The sequence below is a fragment of the Dipodomys merriami genome, unplaced genomic scaffold, assembly GCF_024711535.1.
Source record: "Dipodomys merriami isolate MVZ:Mamm:240054 unplaced genomic scaffold, mDipMer1.0.p SCAF_16, whole genome shotgun sequence".
NCBI lineage: Eukaryota > Metazoa > Chordata > Mammalia > Rodentia > Heteromyidae > Dipodomys > Dipodomys merriami.
In genome coordinates, this window is record NW_027202937.1 from 8,460,382 (window position 1) to 8,477,054 (window position 16,673).

Genomic DNA, 16,673 nt, shown 5'->3' on the forward strand with positions numbered 1-16,673 from the left:
AGATCTCAGCCTCCTGAGTAGCTAGGTTGGATTACTGAGCCACTAGCACCCAGCTGGGAGATGTTTATGACATGAGAATTCCACTCTCATGAACAGCTTAACGGAGTTCTCTGGGGAGTTGTCACAGGAGTGAGCTACTTCCTCTTGGAGTAGTTTTGTTATGAAGGCAAGCTCTCCCTCATCCTTTACTTTTCCACCAAGAGAAAATAATGCAGCAGGAGAGCCCTCATCAGACTCACCATGCCCCTCAACTTCCCAATCTCCAAAACTGTGAACTATAGTCAAATTTCTTTTTTTGGTCAGTCATGGGGCTTGAGCTCTGGGCCTGGGCGCTGTCCCTCAGCTCTTCAGCTCAAGATAAATGCTCTACCATTTGAGCCACAGCGCCATTTCCAGTTGTCTGGTGGTTAATTGGAGATCAGAGCCGCATGTACTTTCCTGGCCGGGCTGGCTTTGAACCATGATCCTCAGCCTCTCAGCCTCCTGAGTAGCTAGGATTATAGGCATGAGCCACTGGCACCTGGTTCTGAATTTCTTTTTAAATTATTAAGCCTGTGATATTATAGAAGCCAAAAATAGACTAAAACAGGTATGATTTTGTTAATGTTTCCTATGCATCATACATCTTACTAAAACTTGTAGAAGTAATAATTATCATGATTATAAAATGCTTTCATAATCCACACTGAGTACCAGGTAATGTTCTAATATTTTACGTAATGTGAGTATATGATGGAGGCATAAGTGATGTATTTTACAAAAAAGAAGTGAAAGCACGGAGAGATAAAATGGTTCCTGGTCACCATTGGCTAGGTTAGGAGATAGATAGTTCCAAACAGTCTGGTTCCACAGTGAGTGCTCTTGACCATTATACCACATTGCTTCTTTACTTATATTACATCAATGAATCACAATAATTCTGAAGGAAAAATTATTATCCCCATTTTACAAATGGGAAGCCTGAGGTTTGGAGAAAATATGAAGTTACTAGTCAAATGCATCTGGCTAGAACAGAGAAGGCATCTGAACCTAGATCTGACTTAATATAAGGACTATATGCTATTGAAGTCAAATGTGCCTTAAACCAGAATTTTCTCCCTAATGTGCTGAGAAATTGATCCCGTCAGCACTTGAAGCATCTGAGGTGACCCAGGGTGACCAGGGCCTCCAGGTTCATCCCTCAAGCAACAGCTCCCTCATAGTTTTATATTTTCTTAAAATTGTTATTATAAAGGTGATATATAAAGGGGTTAGAGTTACATAAGTCAGGTACAGAGTATTTTTTTTTTTAAGATGGGTCATGGGGCTTGAACTCAGTGCCTGAGCATTGTCTCTGAGCTCTTTCCCTCAAGGCTAGCACTCTATCACTTGAGCCACAGTACCACTTCCTAGAGTCTTTTTTGGATATCACCCCTTCCCTCACTCTCTCCAGTTCAGCTCCCTATATTTAAAGTGGTCTGCTATACAAACGTTCTTTCCCATGTGTGCACAATATGAAACACTTAAGTGGACACAGATTAGAATATGAAGAGCTCTCTCTTGTCCACATCAAAAGAAGCCTATCTGCTTCCCCAGGGCTTGTCCCTCTTATTTCTCTGAATCAGAGACAGGAAGACAAGCTCAGCTATAGTACCAAATCTAGGACAGTACTGATAGCTTGAACCTGTGGTTTTGGTCCTGAATCTGTTTTCCATGGCCTCATGCATAAGCCTTAATATATATACCAAGAGAGGCTGCCCAAGTATTTTTTGGGGGGGAGTCCGGTCGTGGGGCCTGAACTCTGGGCCTGGGCGCTGTCCCTCAGCTCTTCAGCTCAAGGCTAGTGCTCTACCATTTGAGCCACAGCACCACTTCTGGCTTTTTTCTTTTGCTTATGTGGTGCTGAGGAATCGAATCCAGGGCCTCATGCATGCAAGGCAAGCACTCTACCACTGAGCCACCTTCCGGGCCCCTGCCTAAGTATTTTGAAAAGCTTCTTAAGCCATTCGAATAGGCATTGCTGGTTTGAGGTTCTCACTTGCCCTTTTATATGTCAAGAGCAGTCAAGAGCAGCCCAGGAACAGAAATGGAATCTCAAGGCCTTTGGTCTACTAGAGAAAGGCTAGAGCTGAACAGTGATGTAAGGTTTAGAGAAAGAGAGAAAGGAACAATCTTAACGCAGGCCTCTGAAGCATGCGAGTAAAACTGCTATTCCTGGACCTGAGAGAATAGTTTTGTCTTGTCAACCATTCAATTAATAGTACTAGTTAAGCAGTGCACCAGTGGCTCACGCTTGTAATCCTAGCTATTCAGGAGACTGAGATCTGAGGATCGCAGTTCAAAGCCAGCCTGGGCAAGGAAAGTCCGTGAGACTCATCTCCAATTAACCACCAGAAAACCAGAAGTGGTGTTCTGGCTCAAATGATAAAGCCTTCACTTTGAGCTGAAGAACTCAGGGATGGCACCCATGACTGACAAAAAAAAAAAAGTATTAGTTCTCTGCCATGTATGTTAACACTGTAATAGATATTGCAGCAAGACAAGGATTATCAACATAATGACAACAATGAACACTTCTATGGCCTTAATATATGCCAGGCACTGTAATAAGCTGTTTTTATATCCTTATGATGCAGCTCTATTATCAACCCCATATTACAGATGAAGAAATAGAACTGAGAGATGAAGCAATTTGTTTAATGTTACACAGGATTTAAACCCAGTCTGGTGCTACAGCTCAAGTTCCTAAATCACTATACTATATCACCTATCTCAACATCTTCCATGTTTTAGGACTCAGAATCTCTTTGAACTGAGGCCCAAATTTTTATATAATTGAAGAGTACAAATGTTTAAGGGCCAAGCAAGAATCTCAGGCCAGAGGTTCTCCAACCAAAATGCCATTAGGATGGCTTAAGAAGCTTCTCAAGGGCTGGGAAGGTGGCTCAGTGGTAGAGTGCTTGCCTTGCATTCATGAGGCCCTGGGTTCGATTCCTCAGCATCACATAAGCAGAAAAAGCCAGAAGTGGAGCTATGGCTCAAGTGGTAGAGTGCTAGCCTTGAGCTAAAGAGCTGAGGGCCAGCGCCCAGGCCCAGAGGTCAAGCCCCATCACCGACCAAAAAAAAAAACAAAAAACAAAAAACAAAAAGAAGCTTCTCAAAATACTTGTCAGGTCAGCCTCCCTCCAAAAATCCCTCAGAAACTCTAGGTATGGACTGAAGTATATAGGTTAAACTTATGTTTGGGGCCACAGCAAGCAGAACCCCAAAACACAGAAGCTATCAATGGATGCAGATCTTAGAACCCGTGGAGCTGGAGAGGAAAGGGAGAGAAGACTGGCCAGGCAGTGGCTCCTGTGTCTCTCAATACCACACTAAGAATAAGAGGAAGGAAGGGACCTTGAACAAGAGCCCAGAGCTAGGGCCTCTTCCTTACCTGCTCCCGTTTGAGCTTTTCTCTTTTCCGAATCAGCTCAATCAGCAGCCGTGCCCGCTCCAGATCATGCCGAAGCTTCTGCCAGTATTTCAGCTCTTCCTTCACTGCACTAGTCTTCTCATCCTGCTCTCGCTGCAAGAAGTAAGAGGAGGGGCTGGGAAGGTGGCTCAGTGGTAGAGTGCTTGCCTTGCATGCATGAGGCCCTGGGTTTGATTCCTCAGCACCACATAAGCAGAAAAAAAAAAAAAAGCCGGAAGTGGCGCTGTGGCTCAAGTGGTATAGTGCTAGCCTTGAGCTGAAGAGCTGAGGGACAGCGCCCAGGCCCAGAGTTCAGGCCCCACAACCGGACCCCCCCAAAAAAAAAGTAAGAGGAGGAAGAGCTGGGGCCTCCTTCCTTCCCAAGGCCTCTCCCTGTTCAACCTCACAGAGCTTCAGCAGACAGCAATCTTGTTCCTTCCCTGACCCTGAGCCAGAGTGCCTTTCCAGCCCATCTCCCCCACCTTCTAACACTGTTTCTTCACTGAAGCACAAGAACCACTGCTGGAGAAGGATCTGAGACTCTCTTCATTCCCTAGGGATTCCCAGGATGACTTATAGCCCGCAGGGGCCATAGAAAGAATTTCAGAGGAAAATTAATAGACACCTCAAGGGTAGAAAAAAAATCTCACTCTAGAGCTTTGACTTGGCTAGAAAACAAAGTCAAGGTTTTACTATTAGCTTGTACTAAGAGGTTTGAAAATACTTGTTAAAATAACAAATAATTTGAATCTGTCCTAGAGAAGGTCACAGTTGGGCTGGGAATGTGGCTTAGTGGTAGAGTGCTTGCCTAGCATGCATGAAGCCCTGGGTTCAATTCCTCAGTACCACATAAACAGAAAAAAACAGAAGTGGTGCTGTGTCTCAAATCAAGTGATGAGTACTAGCCTTAAGCAAAAGAAGCTCAGAGACAGTGCCCAGGCCCTGAGTTCAAGCCCCAAGAATGGAAAAAAAAGAAAAAAGAGAATATCAATGCAGAGAGGATACAATATAGAGAGGATGGGAGTAGGGTTAAGTTGGAAAAAGCAATCTCATGAGAGCTTCACACACAATGATAAAGATGGATGGGCAAGCAGCAAGGCCTCTTCTAGAACCACTAGGACCAAAGCAGCAAGGCCTCTTCTAGAACCACTAGTGATTCTTTGCTTACTGAGCAAAATGCATAGGCAACAGCAGAGAATCTGGGGAACCTCACAAGGCATGAAGATCCAGTTCCAGATGAAGCCTCGAATGCCAAGCTAAAAAGCCTTATCATGGACTTTGTGGAAAGAAAATACACTCTGGAAAAGGAAGTGAGAGAATAGAAACTGGCATGTGAGTTAGATACTACCACTTGTAGAGCAACGAATGAAGCAGAAACTGGAAACTACCTAGAATGCTGTCATTAAGGTTAAGGTAGCATGGATAGGAAGAATATAGAATGGCAATAAAGGGCCATGTACTGATAAATCCCTCCAAACAACTCATGGGACATGAACTATGACCTTTATGGCCAAAACTAACTCCAAGGAACTCCTGGTAAGGAAAGAGAAGAGTTCCATGACAAAAATGGGAAATAAGCTCACTAAGAGGAAGATAATTCAGTTTCCAATATCTGAGTTACAGGTAACAACATCCACATGGAAGCATCCCAAAGCATACAAGAGCACAGAAAAAATGAATGAGAAGCAGGCACCAGTGACTCATATAATCCTACTCAGAAGACTGAGATCTGGAGGATTACATTGAAGCCACCCGGGCAGAAAAGCCCTTAAGACTCCATCTCCAAAATAACAGCAAAAAAAGCAGATCTAGAGGAGTGACTTGAGTGGTAGCAGGTCAGCCAAGCAAGTAAACCAAGTAAGTATGAGGCCCTGAGTTCAAATCTGAGTACTGCCCAACAGAGGGATGAGAACAAGACAAAAATCTGAAACTATTCAGTTATTGTCAATTATGACAGTGAACATATTCTCCAAATAAACAGATAACAGATGCGCAAGGACTCTAGACATTAAGGGGCAAGAAGTGGGATCAGCATAGGGTGCAGGAAAATGGAAGAGGTAGGAAATTGTTTCATAGAAAGAAAACTTAAATGTGCAGCAACTCCAAGTGACAATGACAAGCAGCCACTACAACTGGACAGATTGTGCACAAGGAAGATTGCAAATTTGTATATTTACTCTAATAGATTTTCTGGCAGATAGCATTTTCTGGCACCTTTTCCTAATTCACACCATGTGAATTGGCTATATTCAAACCCATTTTCTCTTCTGCCACTTTTGGAAGGTTTCCCCCATATATACATGGGAAGTTGGGCTAGCTCCTTCATGCTCCCATGCCCTAGGTCAGAATTTGCTCCCATTGTCAGGTTTAGTCTCTGTAGTGTTGGAGATTATTCCTGAGACAGACTGCCCACAGAGGTGATCCCTTATATAGGCAAAGGCTGTACAGAGGGCTTGGGAAGGGAAGCCAGCACCACCTCTACCATGTTTCCTCTTCTTCATTCTCTACCTTCCCCAGGCCTCTAGTCACTGCTGCACTTACCTGCTCAGCGTTTCTTTGGGACTGTAAATGGGAGTGAAGGCGCCTGATGAGGGGAACACCATTCCGTGCCTGCCGTTTCAACAGCCAGTAGTTGTGAAGCCGTTGCATGAATTGGTTTTTCCTCTGAAAGGAGAGACCACTACAGATCTTGTTCAACCTTGAGTGGAGGCACAGGGGAAGTGAAAGACAAGGTCAGTAGGTGTCCCATATCGTAGCTTTTGCATTCTATCCAGACCCTGGTTTATTTCTTATTTTTATAGAATAGAGCGGCCAATTGCCTCACCTCAGAAAAGGCCTGGAAAAAAAATAGCAAAGTTAGGCAGCTCAGACTCAGGAAGAAGTATTATCTCACTTGTGTTTCTACTTCCTATCTTGTAGCTCTGATCCTCAGACAAAACACCCCCCCCCCAAAAAAAAAATGCCTCTCTCTTAGAACTCTTATCTTCTGTAGTTCTGGGCTCCTTTAAGGCCTTGTACTTGTCAGGCAGATGCTCTAGCACTTGAGCAACATCCCCAGCCCTTAGTCTTGTACTGAAGAAGCAGGCCTATGCACCAGCACCCTCACCCTCTTTTGATAGAAATGGCAAAAGGGGACAGAATTTGGGGAAGCTATGGGCAATATGGCCACTATTTCCTGCCCCCCGTGACTGAGGATCCCACCAGACCAGAGGGTAAGCCATACCCAAGCTAAAAGGAAAAACAGGAGACGTGCATAAAGATACAGCTTTCTGAGCCCAAATGCAATTCAATAACCATTGTTTGCCTGTTCACTGGTTTGCTTCGATGTAAGGTCTTCACTATGTTGTCCAGGATAACCTGGAACTCTTTCTTCCTGATTGCACTATCATGCCTGGATAAACAACACTTGGTTTGTCATTTAAAAAAAAAAAAAAAAAAACAGGCTAGGAATGTGACTTAGTGGGTTCAATTCCCCAGTACCACATAAACAGAAAAAGCCAGAAGCGGCACTGTGGCTCAAGTGGTAGAGTGTTAGCAAAAGAAGCTCAGGAACAGTGTCCAGATCCTGAGTTCAAGCCCTAAGACTGGCAAAAAAAAAAAAAAAAAGCCTGGTTCAGGTGGTAGGTACATCCAAGGTCCTCGATTTAAAACCACATTACTGCCAATAACAAATTACTATTATTTTAAATTTAAATTCATTTTTTAAATTTCAGCATACTAAAAAAAATTGTTTAATACTGAATCAATTAAATTAAAAAAAAACTGAATCTAAACGTATAAGAGGATTGAGGCTCAAATAATTCAGCCAGTTTAACTAACTTAAAGAAAAGTCTGCGGGCTGGGAAGGTGGCTCAGTGGTAGAGCACTTGCCTTGCATGCTCGAGGCCCTGGGTTCGATTCCTCAGCACCACATAAGCAAAAAGAAAAACTGGAAGTGGCGCTGTGGCTCAAGTGGTAGAGCGCTAGCCTTGAGCTGAAGAGCTGAGGGACAGCGCCCAGGCCCAGAGTTCAGGCCCCACGACCGGACCCAAAAAAAAAAAAAAAAAAGAAAAGTCTGAAAACCAGGACTGAAACCAGTAATATCAGGGAAAGGGGGAGGGGATTTTAAAGGTACCTACCATCTATTTTAATACCTATACTGTACAGAAGAGTAACATTACACCCAGGTTATAAAAGATGGAAACACAGCTTCGAAACAGAAGTTGTACTGTCAAAGCAATTAACACAGCTAGTAAGATGGTGGACCTAGTGGTATCTGAATTTGTGATCTCTCTGCTATACTATGGGACATCCCCAAATTGGTTATCAAAAAAGTAAACAAGGCCCAGTGCTCCTGTAGTGTTTCTTCTGCTCCATCTCTTCATTCCATTCTGCTGAAAAGAAGCTTAGGATAGCTAATCAGGATGCAACCAAAGGCCAGGCACATTGGGCAGAACATCACTCACCTAGGCCTTGCTCATCTCCAGTCAGATATTCCTAGCCCAAAGCAAAGGTTATAAAATCAAGACTTAGACCTTTCCCCAAAGGACAGATCCCCACCAATGCCCATGCCAAGCACACCTGCCCACCTGGATAGGCAGCCCCCTCCGTCTACAACCTCTTGTACATGGAGGGTCCCAACAACATTTATGCAGGGAGGGAAAAGAGTAACACAGCCGCAACAGCAAAAACCACCATTTATTGAGCGCTTACTATTTGCCAGGCACTGTTCTAAGTGTCTTACTTATGTCATTTCTCACTTTTTTTTTGGTCAGTCATGGGGCTTGAACTCTGGGCCTGGGCGCTGTCCCTGAGCTCTTCAAGTCAAGGCTAGCGCTCTACCACGTGAGCCACAGCGCCACTTCCAGTTTTCTGGTGGTTAGTTGGAGATAAGAGTCTCAGACTTTTCTGCCCAGGCTGGCTTTGAACCGCAATCCTCAGATCTCAGGCTCCTGAATAGCTAGGATTACAGGGGTGAGCCACCAGCGCCAGGCTTTTTTCTCACAATTCTATGTGGTAGAGTCATTTACAAATAAATTAAGGCTTAGAGCAATTAAGCAAGTTGCCAATAATCACACAATTTTTTTTTTTTTTTTTTGGTCATCACAGGGCTTGAACTCTGGTCCTGGGCGCTGTCCCTTAGCTCTTCAGCTCAAGGTGAGCACTCTACCACGTGAGTCACAGCGCCACTTCTAGTTTTCTGGTGGTCAATTGGAGATAAGAGTCTTACAGACTTTCCGGCCTAGGCTGGCTTTGAACCATCATCCTCGGATTTCAGCCTTCTGAGTAGCTAGGAATACAGGCATGAACCACCAGCACCCAGCTTGGTCACACAGTCTCATTACTTTAGCAAGTACAGCTGGTTCCTGGGACAGACCTCTAAAAGAAATATAACTATAGTCTGGCCTTGAGACATGGCTACCCTGCAGATGAAGACTAAGCATAATACACTTACTTCAAGAAAGAAATAGCCCCAGAACAACTCTGGGTACAGAAGACACAATCAGACACTGAAATCTAACTTGGGCCATGCTTTTACAACAGGCTTTTACAACAAAAGCTTCCTTTTGTCTTTTTCCCAGCCTGGCCTGGCAAGTCTGGGAAAGTCTGGCAAGTCTGTTTGCCTGTTTCCCACAAACAACCCATTCTTCTACTACCATCTAGTACTCCTTTATCTCTAATCTTCACATTGAGGGCTAGCAATACAACCTAGAGGTGTCATAAGCCCCTCCTTTGTAGTCAAGAATCTATTGCTTTCCACCTAGTCTCATCCCTTAGGACAGAATGTGGCATATAGTAAGTGCTCAATAAATTATCTCATTGAATAAACAAAGGAGTGAACAAAAACTTTACCTCCAGGGCTGCAGTTTCTTTATCTGGGAATATGGGAGAAGGTGCAAGGACGGAATTAGATGAGTAATCTCCTCTTGCTTTAATACCATATATTTTTTTATATATGATCACCCCTGAGGTGGGCCTCTGCTGAAAATCTTCCCTGTCTACGATCCCATCCCTCTAACAGTTCTAGTTATCTGATAGCTTGACACAAACACAATGATCTCTCTACAAATTTAGCAGGGGCCCACATGACTTAGTTAATATAGCTGATCTTTACCCTAAATCTGAATGCACATTTTTATTAATGTTCTCATACCACTATCCTACTCATATGAAGTTTCCATAATACTTAAGACAGCTTGTTGGGCAGATGTGTCAACTCCTTGACAGAGTGATTCTCCATTAGGAACAGTTCTATCCCATTGGGATTTGTTTTTGTTTTTGTTTTGATTTTATGGAACCACTGAAAGTTGTCACTAAGATTGGGCAATGGGAGGAGCTGCAACTGGCATTAACAGAGACCAGGGATGCTAAACATCTAGAAGTACATGGAACAGTTCTAGCAATGAAGAATTGTTTTGTCCAAGATGGGACTTATTCTCCCTTTTCAAAAATACTGCCTTTGGCGCTGGCAGCCAGCTGGCACCCTGTATTTTGTAAGACATGAAATAAAAGTCATCCATGGTAAATATGTCAGGTGCACTAGAAAATAGTATTGCTGAACCCTCTCTTTCCTTTGAAGAAATCTGATCTGATTCTGAATGTAAAAAAGAAAAAGAAAAAAATATTGCCCTAAGTAACCGGTCACCTGAGTTTCTAAGCAACTTAACCACTTTGTTTCATCCTGAACCAAAGGAAACACATTACTTGGAGGGAAAAAACACAACCACAAAACAGCCTATGTATACCTAGGCTCCAAAGTTTATCTTGGGAGACATAAAAGAGCCCACACATCCACCAACCATATTTGGCCTGGCCCAGGGCCCAAGCCCCAAACAAAAGGAAACCATGGGTCCCTAAAGAGCCCTCTGGGCAGGCTCACCTGCAAGAAGGTATCTGTGGGACAGTGACCAAGGGAACATTGGAGGGTGTGTCTCGGCCTCCTTCCTCTGGCTCCTTCTTGATCTTTTGCTTCGAACTTGTCTTGTTCTTCTTGGGTACTCCCTTGAGGGGGGTTCCCACCCCACCTTGGCCTTCCTGTTCCTCCTCCTCTATTTCTTCTGCTTCTTCCTCCTCCCCACCACCCTCTTTCAACCCCTCCTCATCCCCAGCCTCACTGAGGCTTTGGGGGGAATCACCCTTCTTCCTGGTGGTGGCAGCACCTCGCGGTGAATGGACCGCACAATAGGCGGTCTTGCGCACAGTGAAGATGGTACCATTGAGGCTGGTTTCTCTCATCGGCTCAATCTTCATGAAGAGACCAGCCCTCTGTGCACACGTCACATGGAAGGCTGTGTAGCAGTTTACTTTATGGCACTGGATGGCGGCACCCAGCCCTTTCTGCTTGCAGATATAGCAGGTTAGTTTCCAGCGGGCAGGTGGGATGTTGTTGATGCCCTCAATAGGCTCCAGGAACACAGTGTTCGAGAAGCAGACTTCAGGGATCCAGATGGCACACACTACATGGGCCCAGAGCCCATCACTGGTCTGTTTGAAGGCGCCACCCTTATTGGGGCAAAGAACACAATCTACAGGCCGAGAAGGAGACTGCAGGCAGCAGCGGCATAACCACTGGCCCTCAGGGATGTAGGGCACACCGTAGCACTCCTGGTGTACAGCCAGGTTGCAGATATCACAGAAGAGAATGACATTGCTGTTGTGGCATTCATCATCCAGGCACACACAGCAGAAAGCATCTTCATCAATGAGTGACTGCTGGGCCCCACTACTGCGACTCTCCAAGTATGACTCTTTCTCCAGCCGGTCCATCAGAAACTCAAAAGTATCTGCTGACACCACACTGTGCCCATCTGCTCGCCGCTTCTCATTCACCATGTCCAACCAGGCAAGGTCCTCCTCATCCATGTCATATTCTACCTCTGCATCCAGGTCTTCAGGTGGTTTCTCAATGTAGCGATAATAGGCAGCAGGCAATGGGGGCGCTTCTGTCTGGGTGCCTAGATCCACTAGGCGGAAGCTGGGCTGTGGGAGGTTGAGGGAAGTGCCGGATGCATGTTTGGAGCAGGACTCCTTCTTTTTGCCCTTGGATGAGGGTTTCTTAGACTTGCTGGGGAACTGAGGCTGCTCACTGTTTTCCTTGTTACTATTGCATTCAGTGATATCCTGAGCAGTCAGCTCATCCTCAGTGATGATCTTGAGTGGATCATAGATGCTGATCCGATGTAGACGTCCATCTATGTCCACCTCAACAATTCGCTGGGCCTGAGCATATGTCAGGGTCTCCCGAGTGGGTGAGCATTTGAGACTGTAGGGGGATGGGGAACGTCGGCCCTCGGCATTTTGCCGAGATTTCCGGCGAGGCTTCCTCATGGCACTTGGTAACCAGGGAGATAGGCCTAAGGAAAGAAGGCCAAGAAACTGTGAGTTGAACATCTATGTATGCATGCACCCATTCACCCTTCCAAGTGGCCACTGAAAGCAGATGTTGTTCCCTCTGTGTGAACAACATGCCTCTTAAGCATCTACAAAGCTTCGTCTTTTTCAAGTCTGCACAACATCACTTCTCAGTGAGATCTTTTCTCTATCCAGAATTGCAAATCCCTCTCCACTACTAGCAACAGACTCTTCACCCAGTTTCACTTTTCTCTGCAACACTCATCATTTCTACCATGCTACATGATTTATGTACTTATTATGTTTGTTTACTTCCTCCCGCTAAACGTAAGTTCTATGGGAGGGGGAAAGGGAGGGGACTATTTTGTTCACTGTTGTATTCCCAGTGTCCAGGATGCCTCGCTCCTAAGAAATCATTCAATAAGTATTAGGTGAATGAAAGCAGAAACTAAACATTCAAGACCCTTGTCCCCAAGGAGCTCTGTCTGGTGCTCCAATATTCTAATGCTCTCATGTTCTAATGATATACATAGGGCTGTAGGACAGCTAATAATGGAAAAGAAGAAAGAGGTTAAGACTTCAGGAAAACAACAACAACAAGCTGGGCACAAAGGTGCATGCCTATATTCCCAGCTAACTGGGAGCGTGAGGCAGGAGGATCATTTGAGCCTAGAAGTACAACCCAGGACACATAGTAAGACCATGTAAGAGGGAGTGGTAGATGTTGATAAGGGGGAAAGAAAGAAAAATAAAGGAAAGGAAGAAACTCAAACAGCACCCATTGTCAAGTTCTCTACTGTATACTTAGCTGTGTCACAGAATATCAAAGTTTCACAGGCCTAGCTAGAGCCCTCTTCCAACCCATCTTACTCTTGGCCTTTCCCAGAGTGAAGGCATCTGAAATGCCTATACAGGTAGCCTCAGGCCTTCAAATGATAGCAGATGGAATTCCCTGCAAAAGGCAGCACCCAGGCTGTCTAATCCATCCAAGGTGACTGGGATAGTACCTGAGGTAAATTCTCAATGTATTGCCACCTCAAAAGTTCCTTTCTCCTAAAATACTTTTATCTACCCTGTTGAGCAAAGAGAAAGTCCTGGCATTTTTCACGTCATTCTCTGAATGGAGGGAAGTATGAGAATCTGGTAAGGAGCTGTAGAAGCCAGTTACCAAGGCCATCACTACCAGGAAAGCTTATGGGGTCATGATGCCCTACACCCTGAGCAGAGAGATAGCAAAAGTACAAACAGAGAGAAGGATTCCAGGAAGAAAAACAGTACATCACTGTGACTGCAGGATCAACCAACTGTATAAAGTGGAGATGGGAACAAGAACTTAGTACGTTTACTGAGCCCTTTTCCTTCTACTACCTTGGGTAACAGTATGCATCCATATTATCAGTCTCCATTTTACAGAGGAAGAAACAGAAGCTCAGAAAGTTACTCAATTGAAAGCTAGTAAGTGATAAAGCTAAAATTTCTATCAGATCTTCTCACCTGCTCAAATGGGAGTTAACAACACCATGAAGAGAAGGGTGCCAGTGGCTCACGCCTGTAATCCTAGCTACTCAGGAAGCTGAGATCTGAGGATCACAGTTCAAAGCCAGCCTGGGCAGGAAAGTCCGTGAGACACTTACATCCAATAAACCATTAGAAAAATGGAAGTGGCACTGTGACTCAAGTGGTAAGAGTGCTAAAGAGCACAGGGACAACACCCAAGCCAAGTTCAAGCCCCAAGACTGACCAAAAAAAAAAAAAGAACACCATGAAGATGCTATAGTCTGACATAAAAAGAGGCTCTGGGAGCAATCTAGTTTCTAATCTTGGCCCTATGTGACCAGGAGAAAGTTTCTTTATCTCCCTTGGCCTCCATATTCCACTAGTAAAATGAGGGCAATAATAAGCTGAGAGCTGGTGGCTCAGGCCTGTAATCCTAGCTACTCAGGAGGCTGAAATCTGAGGATCACAGTTCAAAGCCAGCCCAGGCAGAAAAGTCGGTGAGACTCTTATCTCCAATTAACTACCAGAAAACTGGAAGTGGCACTGTGGCTTAAGAGGTAGAGTGCTAGCCTTGAGCTGAAGAGCTGAGGGACAGCGCCCAGGCCCAAAGTTCAAGCCCTGGGACCAACCCAAAACAAAAAGTGAGGGCAATAGTTATATCTACCTCTTAAGAGTTGCTGTTAACACAGAATTAACATCCTTATTTAATACAACTTCCCATCCCTAGGTGTGCCTGAAATAAACAAGCTGGAGCTGGTTGAGATCTCAGGATCATTCAAAACTAGCCCAGGAAGGAAAACCACCAAAAAGCCAGAAGTAGAGCTATGAATCAAGTGGTAAGAGCACCAGCCTCAGGGCTGGGAAGGTGGCTCAGTGGTACAGCACTTGCCTTGCATGAATGAGGCCCTGGGTTCGATTCCCCAGCACCACATAAGCAAAAAGAAAAAACGCCAGAAGTGGCGCTGTGGCTCAAGTGGTAGAGCGCTAGCCTTGAGCTGAAGAGCTGAGGGACAGTGCCCAGGCCCAGAGTTCAGGCCCTACGACTGGACCCCAAAAAAAAAAAAGCTGAGCACCAGTGGCTCACACCTGTAAGCCTAGCTACTCAGGATCTGAGGATCTCGGTTCAAAGCCAGCCCCGGCAGGAAACACCGTGAGACTCCTATCTCCAATAAACCACTAGAACCAGAAGTGTCACTGTGGCTCAAGTGGTAGAGTGCTCGCCTTGAGCTGAGCGACAGTGCCCAGGCCCAGAGTTCACGCCCCACGACCGACCAAAAAAAGAAAAAAAAGCTGAGAGTCAGAGTCCAAGCTGAGTTCAAGTCCCAGGGCTGGCGCACAAGTACAAGCGCACAAACCCACTAGCTAAGAGACAGTGTCCCCAACCTGACTTCAAGCCCCCATTCTAGAAAACAACAAGCAAACAAAACTGGACTGAGGAGCAGTGCCGGCCAGGTAGACACACAGCCCATAGACCTGCTGTACTCCTCACCCCTCAAAAAGCAGGGTGCGGGCTGGGAATGTGGCTTAGTGGTAGAGTACTTGCCTAGTATGCATGAAGTCCTGGGGGTTCGATTCCTCAGTACCACATACACAGAAAAGGCCAGATGTGGCTCAAGTGGTCGAGTGCTAGCCTTGAGCAGGGACAGTGCCCAGGCCCTGAGTTCAAGACCCAGGACTGGCAAGAAAAAAAAAAAGCAGGGTGCCCCTAGGCACATCTACTCCCCACCCCACCTCCGCCTCACACACACATCTGCTCCGCAGCAGCTCGGAGCCCCTCGACCTCCGCCCACCTTCAGCCCTCCCCACGCCCCTCCCCAAGCCTCGAGACCCCGCGCCGCCCACACCCGGCGGGCCCGCCCCCGAGGGGAGGGAGGGCTGCGGCGGAGCAAACCCGAGTGACTTTCGCCCACAAGGAGCTGACATTTTTGGCGGGAGTTTCCCGGTCAGGAGCAGTTCTTTCCCCTCACGAACTTCCAAGATATGCCCACCCTCACCTCAGACACTTTCTCAGCAGCCCCTGGGCCCACACCCCCACGCCCCCGCCCGGACCCCCACCCAAAGCCTGCGAAGTTTCTGCAACTAGACGGACCCCCTAGCACACCACACAAGATCCCCAGGCCACAAGGCAAGCCCCCAGTCAAAGGCGCCTGCCCCTTTAAAAGGAGCACCTCTTCGAGAAGAATCTTGACACCCCTCGGAGGAGAAAGAAGGGAAATAGCTGGCTCGCCCCTAGCCGAGGAGGGCGAGCGCACCGAGACGGACTGACGAGGAGTCAGACCCCAACACGGGAAAAGCGAGCGCCAGCGAACGAGCGACGCAGAGATAAGCGCTCATTGGCCGCCGGCCCTGCCCGTCAATAGGAACTGGGAATCCTAAGGAGGCACCGGGGGCGGAACCCTTCCTCGGCCTGGCCAATTGGAGAGCATGGCGGGGGGTGGGGTTTGGCGGCTCCGCTTCCAGAGCCGGGGAGGGGGGGAGGCAAGATGGCGGGTGCGGGAGGGGGTCCTGGCTTTTCAGCTCCCCCCACGCCCGTCTTCTCTCCCCCCCCCACCCCCGCCGCCGCCCGCGCTCCAGGGGAATGCGTTCCCGCCGCCTCCACCCCTCTCGGGAAAATTGCCCCCACCTCCCGGCTCTCCTCCCCCACCCAGCGCAATCCCTAGGCCCCGCTGCCCCCCGCCCCCGCTCCGTGCCGCCCCCATTACCTCAGCCGCCGGCCGGGCCCCACCGTTCGGGGCCCCTGGGCGCGGGCGGGCCGGCCGCCGTGCAGGTCGGCGCCGCCTTGGGGAGCTGAGCGCGGTCTCCTCCCGCGCCGACCTCCGCCTGCCCCTCCCGGCCCGCGCTGGGGGCCCGGCCCGGCCGCCGCCGCCGCCGCCGCTCCCGGGGGAGGAGGGGAAAGGAGCCGCCGCCGCCGCCGCCGCCGCCACGGAGCCGGGCCGAGGGGAGGGAGGGCTCAGCCCCCAGGCAGGACCCGCCCCTCCGGCCTCCCCCACCCCCGCCACCTCCACCCCTTCCCTCGCTCCCGCCCCGGCTCCGCGGGCTCTCCCGCCGAACTGGAGCGAGAGCGCGAAAAGAGGGGGGAACGGGGGAGAACTCCCCCCGCCCGTGCCCGGCGCGGCGGCGGCGGCGGCGGCCGGGGCTGCGCGGAGCGGAGCGCGGCGCCGCCACCGCGGGGCACCGTCCCCGGCTCGGCCTCACGGTGGCGGTGCGGGCGCGGCGGGGGCACCGAGCAGAAACCCGGCCAGTGCCGGGCTCAGCCCCGGTTCATCCCGGCCCTGCCCGCCGCGGCGCGAGCCCGACGGGGGGCGGGGGGAGCGGAGGAAGGCGGGGGGGGGGGGGTGGGCAAAAACTGGGGTGTCCACTCCCGGTGCGGGGCAGGGAGGGAGCCCCGGCTCGGGGACCCCGCCCCCCTCCT

The 16,673-nt window shown here is 48.2% G+C and overlaps 1 protein-coding gene across 2 annotated transcripts in view; it reads right to left on the minus strand.

Annotated features, from left to right (window-relative positions):
* Positions 1-16,108, minus strand: part of Brpf3 (bromodomain and PHD finger containing 3) — a 39,596-nt gene extending 23,488 nt beyond the window's left edge. For both annotated transcript variants that reach the window (XM_070023883.1, XM_070023882.1), the window contains exons 1-4: positions 15,964-16,108; positions 10,293-11,766; positions 5,975-6,131; positions 3,416-3,547 (exon numbers count right to left, since the gene is read on the minus strand). In XM_070023883.1, coding sequence (XP_069879984.1) covers positions 3,416-3,547; positions 5,975-6,131; positions 10,293-11,740 — 1,737 coding nt within the window. In that variant the 5' untranslated portion in view covers positions 11,741-11,766; positions 15,964-16,108. The remainder of the gene's footprint in view (positions 1-3,415; positions 3,548-5,974; positions 6,132-10,292; positions 11,767-15,963) is intronic.
* Between the last annotated feature and the right edge of the window lie 565 nt (positions 16,109-16,673).